This window comes from Diceros bicornis, chromosome 18 (genome assembly GCF_020826845.1).
Source record: "Diceros bicornis minor isolate mBicDic1 chromosome 18, mDicBic1.mat.cur, whole genome shotgun sequence".
Lineage (NCBI taxonomy): Eukaryota > Metazoa > Chordata > Mammalia > Perissodactyla > Rhinocerotidae > Diceros > Diceros bicornis.
Genome location: NC_080757.1, coordinates 18798144 through 18812786, shown reverse-complemented (window position 1 = coordinate 18812786; position 14643 = coordinate 18798144). Strand labels below are relative to the sequence as shown.

Here is a 14643-nt window from a genome sequence, read left to right as displayed (position 1 = left end):
TCCCTCCTGCCCTGGCGGGAGGCCGGGCTCGCTCTCTTGCTCTCCGCCCGCAGGTCCCGCCACAGGAGCCTATGGCCGAACTCCCGGATGAGACATGATGTCGGCCCCCAGCCCGCCTGTGACGCCCACCCGTAGCGCCCCCTCCCAACGTTCCCTCCTAACCCCATGGGGCACCGTGTCCCAGAGACGATACTGCCCAATAAAGATGTCAACATAGAGCCAGGGTCCTGGTCATTCTTCTCTAGAATAGTTATTATAATAGTTAAGGTTTTTGAGCTCTTCCTATGTGTGTTAGTGCTTTATCTTACCTCATTCAGGCAACCTCATGTGTCTGCAAATGTTTGCCCCATGCGGGGAGCAGGGCCAGCCGCATTTATAGTAACCGACTACACACAACACTCACACCCTTAAGTACAGCAGACACACTGCACATGCATGTATCGCACACGTAGAGCACATAAAACATCCACTCACCACACATGAACTAACGCAACATGCACACGCCCCTCACAGACACCACTCAGAACACAGAACCATACCCCTGCTCTCCACACTCCACACAGCACAAACCCTCCACAGTGGTACTGTGGTGCAGGCTTCACATACACACACATATTGAGTTACAGCTCTGTGCAAGGTAAGGGGTGAGGAGTGCAGTCCTGTGAGAGAACAGAGATGGAAAAAAATTCCAGGAAAGTGTGGAAAAGCCTTAGAGCCGAATCACCGACATTCCACACATCACACCCCTCAATTTCTCTTGGCACCAGGCTCCAAAGCCAGGATATGCCTCAAAGGATGGCAAGGAGTGAAAAGGAGGGTGTTTAAACTTTGTTTTTTCCAGAGTCATCAAGGGCCTCTCCTGCTGCCGCTCTGTGTGATCCCAACCTTCACCTTCCTGCAGACTCAACAGCCTGATTGTGTAGGGCCACTGCCCAGACCCTCCCACCCACCATAGCTCAAGCTCTAGAGAGCTCTAGAAAGAGCAGTGGGGGGAAGCCAGGAGGAGGAGCGTGCAGAAAAGCCAACCCTTCCAGGACAGAGTAGCTGGGTGAGAATGGAACCAGGCATGGAATGGGCAGAGCACTTGTTGACTGGGAGCCAGGATGTTCTAATCTTGACCCTCCATGGCCTCCCAGGACAACACCAGGCCACATGTGTCCCTCCACTGTTGGCCCAGATGTCTGAGATACTTCCAGCCAATCTGTGGCTCTGGGTCAGATGTCAACAGTGAACCAGCTTCTTGGTCACTCTTTCCCCAAATGGTTATTATAACAGTTAAAGTTTTTGAGCTCTTCCAATGTGTGTGTTAGCACTTTTATCTTATTTCATCCATGAAACCTCATCAGTATTATTAGTCTCATATTACAAATGAGGAAACTGAGGCACAGAGGATAAGTGATTTGCCTGAGTGTCCCAGGATGGACAGCAAGGATTCAAATGTGGGTCCTCCTGATTCACAGCACATCTTTTTTGTTTGTTTGTTTGAAGAAGGAAAAATATATCTTATTTTTACTTTTTTAAAATTTTTTGTGAGGAAGATCAGCCCTGAGCCAACATCCATGCCAATCCTCCTCTTTTTGCTGAGGAAGACGGGCCCTGAGCTAACATCTATTGCCAATCCTCCTCCTTTTTTTCCCTTTTTCTCCCCAAAGCCCCAGTAGATAGTTGTATGTTATAGTTGCACATCCTTCTAGTTGCTGTATGTGGGACGCGGCCTCAGCATGCCCCGACAAGCGGTGCATCGGTGCGCGCCCGGGATCCGAACCCGGGCCGCCAGTAGTGGAGCGCGCGCACTTAACCACTAAGCCAAGGGGCCTGCCCCTATCTTATTTTTAATTCAGTCTGATTCTTGATTGTCTAAAACGTGATTATGTTTTATTTTTATTTTTTTTGTGAAGAAGATCAGCCCTGAGCTAACATCCATGCCAATCCTCCTCCTTTTGCTGAGGAAGACTGGCCCTGGGCTATCATCTGTGCCCATCTTCCTCCACTTTATGTGGGACGCCGCCACAGCATGGCCTGACAAGTGGTGCCTCGGTGAGCGCCCGGCATCTGAACCCGGGCCGCCAGCAGCAGAGCGCACGCACTTAACCACTACGCCACAGGGCTGGCCCCTGATTATGTTTTAAAGTGTAAAAAAACACTACTCATAATTTTATGTTTATATCACTAATTTTATGTTTGTATCACCAGCTAGCACCTCTTCTGAATAAAAGCCAAGCCCCTTCTGGTCAACCCAAAAAAAACCATCCAAAACTCAACTGCTTCTCACTGTGTTCCCCTCAAAGAAGTATTTTTAAAGGAAAGGCAGGAAAAGTGTAAAAAAACAAAAATATTATCCAATGGTGGAAATTCGGGTACAAGCACCAAAGGACGACACATTTGGGAGGAAGGGACCAATGGAAAGGGCTCTCAAAGCCAACCATTCAGATCTCAGCCAGTGAGGGTACAGTGCAGCCCCCCAGACCTGCTCCCTGAGCTCCCAGCCTGCCTGAGACCTGCCCAGGAGCCAGTGATGGCCAGAATCCCAGCAGAAGGTTCCACTCCCGGGGCCAGCCTGGTGGTGCAGCAGTTAAGTGCGCGCGCTCTGCTGTGGCAGCCGGGGTTCGCAGGTTCGGATCCCGGGCGTGCACTGACGCACTGCTTGTCAAGCCATGCTGTGGTGGCATCCCATATAAAGTGGAGGAAGATGGGCACGGATGTTAGCCCAGGGCCAGTCTTCCTCAGCAAAAAAGAGGAGGATTGGCATCGGATGTTAGCTCAGGGCTGATCTTCCTCACAAAAAAAAAAAAGGGGGGGGCCGGCCCCGTGGCGTAGTGGTTAAGCGCACGCGCTCTGCTGCTGGTGGCCCGTGGTTCGGATCCTGGTGGCACACTGATGCACCACTTGTCAGGCCATGCTGTGGTGGCGTCCCATATAAAGTAGAAGAAGATGGGCATGGATGTTAGCTCAGGGCCAAGCTTCCTCAGCAAAAAGAGGAGGACTGGCATGGATGTTAGCTCAGGGCTGATCTTCCTCACAAAAAATAAATAAATAAATAAATAAAAATAAAAGATATTCTCTAAAAAAAAAAAAAAAAGAAGGCGGCTCCACTGTCAAGATTACCAAACAGCCCTGCCCATTTCACACCCTCATCCCCAACAAAGGACTCCAGCCCCCAAAATGCCAATAACAGATACTTTAATGCATAAGGCACAGTGTGAGGCTGTGATCATTAAGCATCCTTGTACCCAAAGGGTCCAGCAGGCTGAATAAAAGCAGCAAGGACCACTTCCCTATCACTGGGCACCCTGGAGGGCCCCTGGAAGAGGGGGGCATCCAGTCCTCGGTATGGTGCCTGGGGCAGGAAGTGACTAGCATGGTCCCAGCTAACCCTCTGGGGGTACTGCCACCAAGGGGCAGGTCTTTGGTCTGGAAAAACAGTCAGTGCAAACGTCCAGGGGTCAAGCTCTCAGGGAGTCCAGTGGCACAGTGCCCCAGGGCTGGGCAGCCTCTGGACAGTTCCCTCACCCGTCATGGGCAACACGTGGGCTTCTTCTTGCTGGCAGTTAGGTAGAGGTTGCTGTCATCACCGCTGATGCCTGAAGGAGGGTGGGAAATACGTGGAGCAGGGATTGGAGGCTCCTTCTGCCCTCTGCCACCCTCATCCAGGTGGGCACTCACGGACAACATCCCCAATGCGCCGGGCCCCTGATTTCTCCAGCTCAGCCAGCACGCTGGCCTCAAAGGTGAGTGCTGCCACGCGGAAGAAGAATTCCCGGACGTTTTCACCTGACACGGGGAGTAGACGGGTGCTCAGGGGCAGCTCCAGGCCTGGCTTCACTAGGCACAGCTGGAGGTGTAGGAATGAGAGGCAAGGCAGGCAGGAATGCCACAGCAGAAGGCCTGAAGCCTCTGACTCACCAGTGAGAGATGAGACCGCCCAGTACTCGGCCTTCATCTCTTGGGCCACCTTGAGTGCATCTTTCTCCATCAGCACATACTGAGCGGGAGTCTGAGGTAAAGTCGGAGTCAGATGGGGGGTTCCCCTCATCAAGTTGGGAAGTCCCCCCACTGGCACACTCACACTCAGGTCCTTCTTGGAACCCACGAGGAAGAGAAGCACGCTAGAAGGGTCATTCTCCTTGAGTGCATCAGCTAGCCACTGCCTGCCAGATGGTGGACAGCGAGGGATGAGTGAGCTGGACAGGCTCCTCTCGCTCACACTCATATGCCTCACGACCTTCTCTTTGGTCCTAGATGCATTCTTCCCCTTCCCTACCATGACCGTGCCCCTGCCTCCTTTCTGAACCCTCTCTTCCCAGGGCCCCCATTATAGTCCAGCATCCCTACATACTTGGTATGTTCCAGGGAGGCCACATCATTCAGGTTGAAGACAATGATGATGGCTGGAAGAATGGCAGAAACAGCCCCAGGTTGACGGGAAGATACTACTGGCTGATTTCCACAATCCCCCCAGCCCTAGATTAGAGGCCAGGTATACCCCACTTCACCCAGCCCCTTACCTTGGGCTCCTCGGTAGTAGGTAGAGGCAATACATTTGAACCTCTCCTGTCCAGCAGTATCCCAGCTGGGAGGAAGGAGAGGTGAAACACAGGTATGTGTGCGTGGGGTGAGGTGGGGTACAGGCGCTGGGGGAAGGAATGGCAGGAAGGGGTGGAGGAAGAACTCACAGCTGCAGACTGAAGGGGATGCCCAACACCTCAAATCGTTCCATCTCAAAGTCCACTCCAATGGTGGCCTTGTAATTCTTATCAAAGGTGTCTTTGCAGAACCTGAGGGGACACAAGATGCTCTGGCCCTGAGCCCAGCCCACCTGGCTAGGCGTGGCCCTACCCTGCCCAGCCCCACCCAGCTCAGCTCCAGCACCCTCTTACCTATTAATGAGACAAGTCTTCCCCACCGACAGGTCCCCCACCACAATGACCTTGGAGATCTTAAATCTGCTGGACACAAGAGTGGGCAGGAGGAGTGGACACTAGCTCTTTCACCCTAGGGAGTCTCAATGCTCCCTCGTAGGTCCACAAAGGTAGCTGCACCCAGGCTGAGGTTACCATAGACACCAGGCCTCCCAGGCAGCTTACCTGGACAGATGTGCTTCAGTATGAGAGAGACATGAATTTGCATCCCAGCTTTCACATTTACTAGCTGTGTGACTTAGGACAAGTTACTTAGCCTCTCTGAGCCTCAGTTTCAACATTTGTTAAGTGGGGATTTAGTATATATTTCATTGGGTTGTTGTGAAGGTTAAAATGAGATAAATGTCCTACAGTCTGAGACATATCCTCACACACATACATTTTAACATCTTTGAAATCAGGATACATCTTAAAAGAGATGGTGTTTTCCATTTAATAAAAGAGAATAATAGTACCCAACACGCTGCCTGGCACACAGTAAATGCTCAGTTAATGGTGGCAACTGTTATTAGTATTACCTTTTTTTTACCCACAATGGGACTCATCCCTCTAGGCACAACCTCCTGCCCTGGGGCTCAAATGGATGATAAGTGGGAAGCTGAGCTGGTGACCACCTCCTCATTCTGGACACCTTCTTTGTGTCAGGAATAGAACTGCCACCTTTCTACCCCACCCCATCTCATACGACTCATCAGGACCTTGCCCAGAAGAAAGGGGAGAACACAGGGGCACAAAAAGGAAGAATAACCAAACAGTTGGTAGAGGCGGAAACGAAGCCCCAAGGGGTTGGTTGTGTACCCTGGCTTTGACCACAGGGTTTCCTGGGACTTCCTTTCTTTGTTATGGAGTCTCTAACTCACCCCACGGTGCCTGTCCGGTGCTCCTGGCAGGCGCAGGTGACGCGGGGGTGGAAGTCTTTGTGCACGTGCAAAGCGGCCTCCTTCCTCAGGCACTGAAAGGGATGGAGGAGAATGGGACTCACCCACTCACGGCCCTTGTCCCACAGCCAAGCAGCCAGGGGCGGGGGTAGAGGGGTGGGGAGGGGACCACCCAGAAGCAGCAGGCCTAGCAGGACGGAAGGGCTGGGCCCAAGCCTCTAACTGGTCTCATGCCACCCCCTCCCCGGCCACACCCTACCGCAGCCAGAAGCCCGACGTGGCCCTGACGCCTACCTGGGGCAGCTCCGCCAGGACCCGGTCCCTCCGCACCGGCGCCAGAATGTTCATCTTGCCTGCGGCCTTGCGGGGCGCTCTGAGAAGGCGCGGAGGCCTGATCCGCCCCAACGACCCGGACCCGTGGAGACCCGACAATCACCCGCGACCGAGGCGTCCCGACTATAACTCGGGGCCACGGGGAGCCTACGGGAGCCCGTGGCCTCGGGGACGCTACGACCACCGCGGGCCACGGGGTTGAGACAATCACTCGGGGCCGGGGCGAACCCACAATCACCCGGGCCCGGGGCGGCCCTAGGACGACTCGGGGGCGAGGAGACGCCTCCGCCGCCAAATGGGGGCGGGGAGTTCCGTCTAGGGGGGCCCGGGCCCACGTAGACCCTACAATAACTCTGGGCCGGATAGTTCCTACAATAACGCGAGGCCGCGGAGACCCGACGACAACTCGGGGTTGAGGTGGCCCTACCATAACAGAGCGGCCCCGCCACACGGGGTCAGTGTGGGCAGGGACGGCGCTGCAAAGGCTGCGGGCTGCTGGAGGAGGGGGCGAGGGACGCAAGCCGCTGCCGGGCCTCGCGTCCCACTCGGCTCTCCCTCCGCGAGCGCTGTAACATGATCCCCGGAAATTCCTGGAGAAGGGCCGCCCCCCGCCCCTCTCCCGGCAACTCCCGGCCTCGCTGCCCGCTCCGGCATCCCCCTCCTCTCCTCCTCCCTGCACTCTCCCAGCTCAGGCTCCCCCACCAGACGCCTCACCGGGCACCAGGACTGCCCCCACCCAGGCTGGAACCTGCCCAGATCAGGATCCCCCAGGTCGCTCTCCCCTGCACCTCTGTGCCGGGCTGCGCCTCCACGGGGACCCTTACCCAGATGAATTGGTGATGGGGAATCGGTGACTGCTGCGCAGCATCTGGCTGCGCCAGGAACCAGAGGGAGGGGAAAGGGGAGAGAAGGGGCCTTAGGAGAGGCGGCGCTTCCCTCTTCAACTCCAGGCCCGGGACATGACTCATAGAGTCTGCCCCTGCTCGCCCTTCTGCCCTGAGAGGATGAGAGGGGAACATAGAGGGGATGCCAAGGTCGGAACCGGGTGCCCACCAAGGAGAGAGACGTCCGAGGTTTGGCATCTTTTCCTCCAAGGCTGCCTTGTAGATTGAGGGGTGGGAGGCGGAAGACCAAGCTGCCTCCCTGGATGGAGAATAAAGGAGGGCTAAGTGGACCGGGGAACTCAGCCCTTTGGGAAGGTCACCACTCCGGGACATGGGGACTCCCCTCTTGGTATAGGCTTTCTTCGCTTTGACCCCATTGCAATTCTCTACCCCCCCAAGACAACTTTTCTTTTTTGCAGTTTTGCAGGATAGAAGAGAAGGTAGCACACAACAAATCTCACCTTCAAAGGGGAAATCTGGTTCCAAGAGGGGAGGGAAAAACCAGAAAGGGCGGTGTGGAGGTGGGGTAGGCAGAGACCCTCAGAGAAGCAAAACTGACAAACCTCAGCGTTACTAAAGCTTGCTCTGTGTCAGGAACTGAATCTGAGGATGCAAAGACGACTAGGGCAGGGAAGGGAAGACTAAAGGGAGAGGACTGTGAATGAAATTATTCACAAGAAGAACTAGCGAATCCTGGAGAAATCTGTGCGCTGGGTGTTTGACATATTGACAGAGTTTCTTCCAGAGTATTATCGGGAAAAAGCAGGACAATCTGTCACAGGGACAGATGTGGCCGCCTCCTACCTCCTCCCCTCTGCCTGACTCAACTTTTTCTGCCACCAAATCACTGTTATTGCCAAGTCACGTCCCCTCTCTGGACCTGTTTCCACAGATGTTGTCTGAGGGAGTTGGACCGGACAAATTCTGTTCTGACATTCTAGAATTTTGCTTCACTTTCCCTGGGTCAATCTAACTATATTCATTCCAGTTTGCAGTGTTATTGTCTCCTGGAACTTCAATCCTCTTCCCTGAAGTTGCTCAGAACCGGAAGCGCTCAGGACCAGGCAAGAGCTGCAGCCAGCTTCACCCATGCGCCGGCCAGCCGCAGCATATAGACATGCGTCTCTAACAGACTACAACCCCCAAGAAGCTTGAGCGTCTCACGAGCGGAGGGGTGGTGCCCCCTTGGAACCTCTCGCGATGAAATTAAACCTAACTACCATTCCCGGCGGGCGCCGCGCTGCAAAGTATCCAATCAGCTTTAACTAAAAAGCATCGCGAGTCTTCGGTGAGACTTGGCTCTATAAGCCCGTGGGACCGGGTCTCGGAAACCCTTTTCATGAAGATGGCGCCGAAAGTGAAGAAGGAAGGTATGTGCTGGGGCTAGAGGGCTCCGGCTGGCTGGCCTGGCATCCCCGAAGAGTGAACGAACTGGGAGGACGGTGGCTGGGCTAAGGCTTGGGTGTCTGCTCCGGAGCTGCTCCTCGCCTTTCGGCCGCGCTGCGGCGCGCGTGGGTCCAGCCGCATGGGGTGGGCTCCCGTGAAGGGGGTTGGGGAGGCAAGCCCGGCCGGCACCCCCTGCCAGCTGATCGGCCCTGGGGAGCTACACGCATCCACAGGCCGGAGCTCCATGTCTCCAGACCTGTAAGGAATCAGTGCCCTCAACTTATTTTTCTTTTTTTTTTTTCCTTGTCCGACGGGGCTATATATCCTCCCAGGGTGGTTGTGCGATGGTATGTATAAAACTACTAGCACGGGGTCGGCCCCTTGGCTTAGTGGTTAAGTGCGCGCGCTCCGCTGCTGGCGGCCCGGAACCCCGGGCGCGCACTGACGCACCGCTTCTCCGGCCATGCTGAGGCCGAGTCCCACATACAGCAACTAGAAGGACGTGCAACTATGACATACAACTATCTACTGGGGCTTTGGGGAAAAAGAAAGAAAGAAATAAAATTATAAAAAAAAAAAAAAGAAAACTATTAGCACGCATCCTGGCAAGTATCAAGCATTGGATCGTTGCTAGTTTTTGTTTCTCTCGTGTCCCTGGAGTTACTCCAAGTTGGTCCCAGTATCGTGCATATGATGGAAAAAAACTTAACCACCTGAAACTTCTGATGTCGTCAAAGGAACCGCTGATGCACGTGTGGCCTGGGGCGTCCACTACCCGTCTTGAGGCCGGAAGTGATCGATTTCTGAATCTCATACCCTTTTTTTTTTCTCTCAGCCCCTGCCCCTCCCAAAGCCGAAGCCAAAGCAAAGGCTTTGAAGGCCAAGAAAGCAGTGCTAAAAGGCGTCCACAGCCACAAAAAAAAGAAGATCCGCACATCACCCACCTTCCGACGCCCCAAGACACTGCGGCTCCGAAGGCAACCCAAATATCCTCGGAAGAGCGCCCCTAGGAGAAACAAGTCAGTATGCCCCGTACCCATGAAAAGATGTTTGGGTATTCTCCATTGGTAATTTGAAAAGTTACGGAAGTTAGAGCGTGGCTTCTCAAAAACATGTTGGTGCTTAGTGTGTTTCTCCAATAGGAGTGTGAGGAGATCATTAATACCCTACTTAACAAGAGGAGACGTTTTAAAACAACCCAGAGTCACTGTCAAGGTTCATTAATTGTTAGGTTAATTATTTTTTAAAGTCCACTTTCTTGGGAGTGTACAGTAGAGCTTAGAGAAGTGTTCTTTGTTTTGGAATTCAGGTTTAGTTGGTTCCTCGTTGCACCTATTGCTGTAGGGAATAGTCCTTGAGGGTCAGGATGTGGGATGATTCTAGATTGATAAGGAGATTCATTCATCTGTAGTGGACAGTGAGGGCCTGCAACAGTGTATGGAAGCTTTTCATTCACTCTCCCGAATGTTTACACTTGAGGAACAGTTAGAGGGAAATGGGCAAAAGGTTAGAGTACTTGAGTATTTTGGTGTCCTGCTACTGATAATAGCTGACATTAGGGACCACAGATAAGAGTAGAGCCATGGTAGTGGTTGCCACCAATGGGTTTCTGGTCCTCCCACTGTGCTTCCTAAGAAAAAGGCAGGAGAGTGGGTTGTGTCCATGGAGGAAAACACTTGACAGACTTTTTACTCCCATTTGGACCCAGAATTTAATGTGATGAGAGGTTGAGACCTGACCTTTAGCTTCAAAACGGGAAGGTAGCGTTCAGGTGAATAGAGCCTTCTCTGAAATTCAGGGGGAATGTTGTAGGTGTGTTCAAGCCACTGTGAGTTTTCCTGAGATGTAAATAAAAAGTTGCTCTCAAGAATTGATGGCCACCTGGTGGCACAGCCGTTAAGTTCAATTCGACGGCGCACAGTTCACCGGTTCAGATCCTGGGCGCAGACCTACTCACTGCTCATCAAGCCATGCTGTGGCAGTGTCCCACATAGAAGAGCTACAATTCAGCAACTAGGATACACAACTACGTCCTGAGGCTTTGGGGAGAGAAAAAAGGAAGATTGGCAACAAATGTTACTGCAGGGCCAAACTTACTCAAAAAAAAAAAAGATTTGATGGCCAGCCCTCAAGCAGGTTTTCAGTAACCAAAGGGGACAGAAACGGTCTATTCAACCCCATAGTGAAGCACCAACATTCTTTGGAATCCTAGTCTGGGTTTCAGGACTCCATAGTCTAGCTTTGTCCTTTTGGGTTGTTTAACCTCTCATGTCTCAAATTTCGTCCATAAATTTGGTCTTCAGAAATGTTGAGGTCAAATAAAGAATGAAGCAGTTTGGAACTCAGAGCTGATTCTTGAATCACTTAAAGGATGAAAGCCTTTCAAATGAAAGAATGCACAAGGGTTTGGCCTCCAGGTCCCTAGGTTTCAGGGTGCAGATGATGACACTGTTCAGCGACCAAAGTCTGACAAAAATGATTGCTACCTCATTGTCTGATGCACCAGGGCTCCAAAAGAGGGCCCATCCTTGCTTCTGCTGGGCCCTGGGCAGGTGACCCTGTTTTGCCTCTCCCCTAGGCTTGACCATTATGCCATCATCAAGTTCCCCCTGACCACGGAATCAGCCATGAAGAAGATAGAAGACAACAACACACTTGTGTTCATTGTGGATGTCAAGGCCAACAAACACCAGATCAAACAGGCTGTAAAGAAGCTCTATGACATTGACGTGGCCAAGGTCAACACCCTGATTAGGTAAGTGGGGCCCCATGGGATGGAGAGGAGGCCTGAGCTTCAGTAAGGAATTGGGAATCAAACTTGAATGGTATGAAATTTCTTGATGTTGTTTTTGGGGTCAGAAGGAGGTTTCACAGTGTGCTAGCCTTGAGAAATGAGCAGCCCCTGCTGTAATTACAGTTCTTTGTATGGAGTGTGGACTTCTGGGCTGTCCTGCCTCCAGGACTTAATTTGTGGGTTTGGTGCTCATTTCCTTGATGCTACCTCTAGAGTGACATACAATTTTACATCAGAATACCTGGTGTTTCCTATAAAAGAGAATTGGGTTCATTTCTGGCTTAGTGGCTTCCTTAGCCTGCCTCTGCGCACATGATGGAAAAATCACTATTTGGAAAAGAATGACATGAGCAAAGGAACCACTGATGCGTGAAAGACTGGGGGAGGCAGGGGTGTATGGGGGCAGCAAGGGCAGCAGGGACTAAGGCTTCCTTCTCCACCCTAGGCCTGATGGAGAGAAGAAGGCATATGTTCGACTGGCTCCTGACTATGATGCTTTGGATGTTGCCAACAAAGTAAGCTTCCTTTGATACAGACTCCTTAACACCTACCCCTGGGGTGCAAGTGATGTTTTGTTAGCGACCAAAGCCTGACTTTTGTTGATTAGTCTTGACTGACTGACTGTACCCCTGTCAGGCCCTACCCTCACCATGTGCCCTCATTTTGCTTTTTAACCATGACATTCCAGCTTAATCTTCACATTTCAGCTCCCAGTAACAAAGCTCCCTTTTGTTTTTCAGATTGGAATCATCTAAACTGAGTCCAGCTGGCTAATTCTAAATACAAGTTTTTTCACTATATGCTTCTTTGTCAGTTTCTGGTTGGGCTGGGGGGAGGCCATACTGAGATACATACACACCTAAGCAACAGGGCTCGGGTAAGGACTCTTGGTCTACTTACTGTGTAGAAACACTTGACCCTCTCACTTCACCAGACTTGTTAGAATCCTGGTGGTGGGAGCTCAGGTAGCAGAGATATTTGTGACCCAGACTAGGGTTAGTTGTCCTAGGACAACCACACCTTGTCTCCTTCATAGGGGTAAGAGAACAAGCAAGAAAACATTACAAGAGCCGCTACTGGCAGCCTGGGTTCAGATCCCGGGTGTGCACTGACGCACCCCTTCTCCGGCCATGCTGAGGCTGCGTCCCACATAGAGGAACTAGAAGGATGTGCAACTATGACATACAACTATCTACTGCGGCTTTAGGGAAGAAAAAAAAAATGAGGATTGGCAATAGATGTTAGCTCAGAGCCAGTTTTCCTCAGCAAAAAAGAGGATTAGCATGGATGTTAGCTCAGGGCTGATCTCCCTCACAAAGAAAAAAAAGAGCCCCTTCCTCTATCCCTGGAAGAGGCTTTGTATGAAACAAAACACCCAGAGTTTTCATTAGCATTCATTTCAAGTCAGTGTGGTTGGCACCTTGTCCCCACACCCATCTACCATGTCCAACCGGTCGGTCTGCTTCCCTCACCCCTTGCCCAAGAAAGGACAAGGACTTGAGAGGAGTGCTTTCATTGGTGTTTTCAATAGTGGATGCAAGCTCAAAACCTGGAGAGGGTAACCCCAGAGGATGCCCCAGACCTGGGGCAAAGTCTCCTCTAGTTCTGTGAGGCTGTTCCTGGTTGTGTTTGCTGTCCTTGCTGTGAGTCCCAGGCTCTGTGCCTCTCACTCAGTCAAGAACTTGTCTTTGTGTTGCCGGCAGCGGGGGACACGCTCAGGGCAGAAGTCTGAGCGGAGGAGGCGGGAAAAGTAGATGAGGATCATGACATCCAGCATGAGCAGGACACCCAGCAGAAAGGTGCCCAGGGTCCTCTGGCCCACATAACGCAGGAAGAAATGGGTGAGGTAGGCTTGAGGGGCCAGGCGGAAGAGAAAGTACATGACCAAGTTGACATACTTGTTGACTCGGTAGAGGAGGAGATCCTGGGCATTGTTGATCTTCATCATCATGCGGATGGTGAGGAAAATGTTGCTGACCTCCACTAGCAGTGTTAGGACACCCCCACCGACAAAACTGCGCCAAAAGATGCCTGAAAAGAAGGCAGCCATAGCCTGGAAAGCAAGGGAGAGAACGGGTTAGGGAACCCGGACACCAAGGCTTTCCTGGAAGTTGGTGGGAGTGTCAAGGCTCCCAGATTGAGGGCTGGAAAATCCTTCCCTATTTCTGGAATACTAGAGTTTACAGTGGATTCAACATGAGTACGTTTTGATCCCTGCCCACAGATTCTGACTCTTGGTGGAGTTTCCAGTCTGTTTAAGGAAGTACTAGATCAGGCCATGGATCCCTGGCCTCAAATAGTGAGCCAGGGGCACAGAGACGGTGCCAACCCTTAGCGTCCTAGCATAAGATGTAGGACACAAGGTGGGAATGGGGTTAAGAAAAGATGGTCTTGACTTCCCAGGTTCAGAAGCACCGCTGCCAGCACAGGGCGTATACCACATCCCCTGCTTCTCACCATGACATGATGGACGAGGTATTCCCAAGAAGCTCGAGCTTGACGACTAACCACGATGTCCACCGTGTCGTGGATGAAATACCCTAGCGGAGGGATGGGGGAAGAGCTCATGAAGGGGACTGAACAGGAAGGTTTTCCCTGTACCCCCACTTACTTAATGCTTCCTGGGCAAGACCTACCTGCGGAGAAGCAAACGAGCAGATAGCCAGAAAGCGACCATGCGGTCTCAATTTCCACAAGCATCTCAGGGGCTTGCCATACACTGAAGGGAGGGAAGAAGGCAGGCTCTCATCTCGGCATCCTCAAAGACCCTCAACTCCATTACCCTTACCAGTCCCTGGGGAGGCTGCGATCGCGCTTTTGGCTAACGGGAGCGAGGAGGGGCTTGGCTGAAACCCAGGTGTCTCCCGTTTCCCAGGTGAGATCCCCCTCCCCTGGGGCCGCTGCCGCTCCTGGTTGGACAGCATTCCAAACGGGGAATCAGGTGAGACTGCGTGGCCTCAGCCCGTTGAGTGATGAGGAGAGTAACGCGGGATCCCCTAGCCACCTTCACTCCCCAGCCCTTCACTCACCACAGCAGCGCCCAGATCCCTGACACAATGGAATGCGCGAAGGAGACTAGCAGGTTGTGCCAGCGCCAGGTGCGCAGGGGGTCGGCGCGCACGTGCGCAGGCAGGGGCAAGCGACAGAGTGCGCGCCGAAGCGCCCGGAAGGTCAGCGTGGCGCCCAGGAGCAGCGGCAGGGCTGGGTGCAGCAATGGGGGCATGCTGGCCCTCCCTGCCGTCTGTCTGTCTGTCCGCCCTCTAGGCGGCCTCTTCGGGCTGTTCAGGGAACGTGGCTCCCTCTCGGGCCAGTCCACCTCGGACCCCTCTTCCGCCGCCCGCCGGCCTCACACAGTTTTCGCGGAGCTCTCTAGGCCCCTTCGCTCCTCCTCGCTTCTCGCGCGGCTCTCTGCCCCCGCCTCCAGCCGCTCGCGCCCCCGCCCCGCCCCG

The 14643-nt window shown here is 52.9% G+C and overlaps 3 protein-coding genes and 4 non-coding genes across 11 annotated transcripts; 5 read left to right on the top strand and 2 right to left on the bottom strand.

Annotated features, from left to right (window-relative positions):
* Nucleotides 1–3163: 3163 nt before the first annotated feature.
* RAB34 (RAB34, member RAS oncogene family) lies at nt 3164–6204 on the bottom strand. Of its 4 annotated transcripts, none has more exons than XM_058560248.1 (10): nt 6092–6204; nt 5780–5871; nt 4878–4946; nt 4674–4775; nt 4506–4570; nt 4337–4388; nt 4067–4148; nt 3904–3994; nt 3664–3771; nt 3164–3581 (listed from the first exon to the last, which is right to left on the bottom strand). In XM_058560248.1, the coding sequence occupies exons 1-10, from the start codon at nt 6143–6145 to the stop codon at nt 3514–3516; spliced, it is 783 nt and encodes a 260-aa protein (XP_058416231.1). In that variant the 5' UTR covers nt 6146–6204; the 3' UTR covers nt 3164–3513. The 4 variants fall into 4 exon arrangements, with proteins under 4 accessions (XP_058416231.1, XP_058416232.1, XP_058416233.1 ...); XM_058560249.1 differs by having other exon boundaries at nt 4878–4943; XM_058560250.1 differs by lacking the exon at nt 4878–4946.
* A 2083-nt stretch (nt 6205–8287) lies between these two features.
* On the top strand, nt 8288–11992 carry RPL23A (ribosomal protein L23a). Of its 2 annotated transcripts, XM_058560253.1 has the most exons (5): nt 8290–8384; nt 9236–9419; nt 10979–11155; nt 11640–11709; nt 11935–11992. In XM_058560253.1, exons 1-5 carry the CDS (start codon nt 8354–8356, stop codon nt 11947–11949), a joined length of 477 nt encoding a protein of 158 aa, XP_058416236.1. In that variant the 5' UTR covers nt 8290–8353; the 3' UTR covers nt 11950–11992. The 2 variants fall into 2 exon arrangements, with proteins under 2 accessions (XP_058416237.1, XP_058416236.1); XM_058560254.1 differs by having other exon boundaries at nt 8288–8384; nt 11640–11992.
* Nucleotides 9085–9152, top strand: LOC131418039 (small nucleolar RNA SNORD42). Its single transcript, XR_009222834.1, has one exon. It is a non-coding gene; the product is annotated as a small nucleolar RNA SNORD42 (small nucleolar RNA).
* Nucleotides 10833–10904, top strand: LOC131418044 (small nucleolar RNA Z17). Its single transcript, XR_009222839.1, has one exon. It is a non-coding gene; the product is annotated as a small nucleolar RNA Z17 (small nucleolar RNA).
* Nucleotides 11501–11565, top strand: LOC131418040 (small nucleolar RNA SNORD42). The gene has a single exon (XR_009222835.1). It is a non-coding gene; the product is annotated as a small nucleolar RNA SNORD42 (small nucleolar RNA).
* Nucleotides 11752–11822, top strand: LOC131418045 (small nucleolar RNA Z17). Its single transcript, XR_009222840.1, has one exon. It is a non-coding gene; the product is annotated as a small nucleolar RNA Z17 (small nucleolar RNA).
* Nucleotides 11993–12410: 418 nt separating the features above from the next.
* On the bottom strand, nt 12411–14606 carry TLCD1 (TLC domain containing 1). Its single transcript, XM_058560252.1, has 4 exons — nt 14224–14606; nt 13831–13913; nt 13652–13734; nt 12411–13247 (listed from the first exon to the last, which is right to left on the bottom strand). Exons 1-4 carry the CDS (start codon nt 14415–14417, stop codon nt 12861–12863), a joined length of 747 nt encoding a protein of 248 aa, XP_058416235.1. The 5' UTR covers nt 14418–14606; the 3' UTR covers nt 12411–12860.
* Nucleotides 14607–14643: the final 37 nt, after the last annotated feature.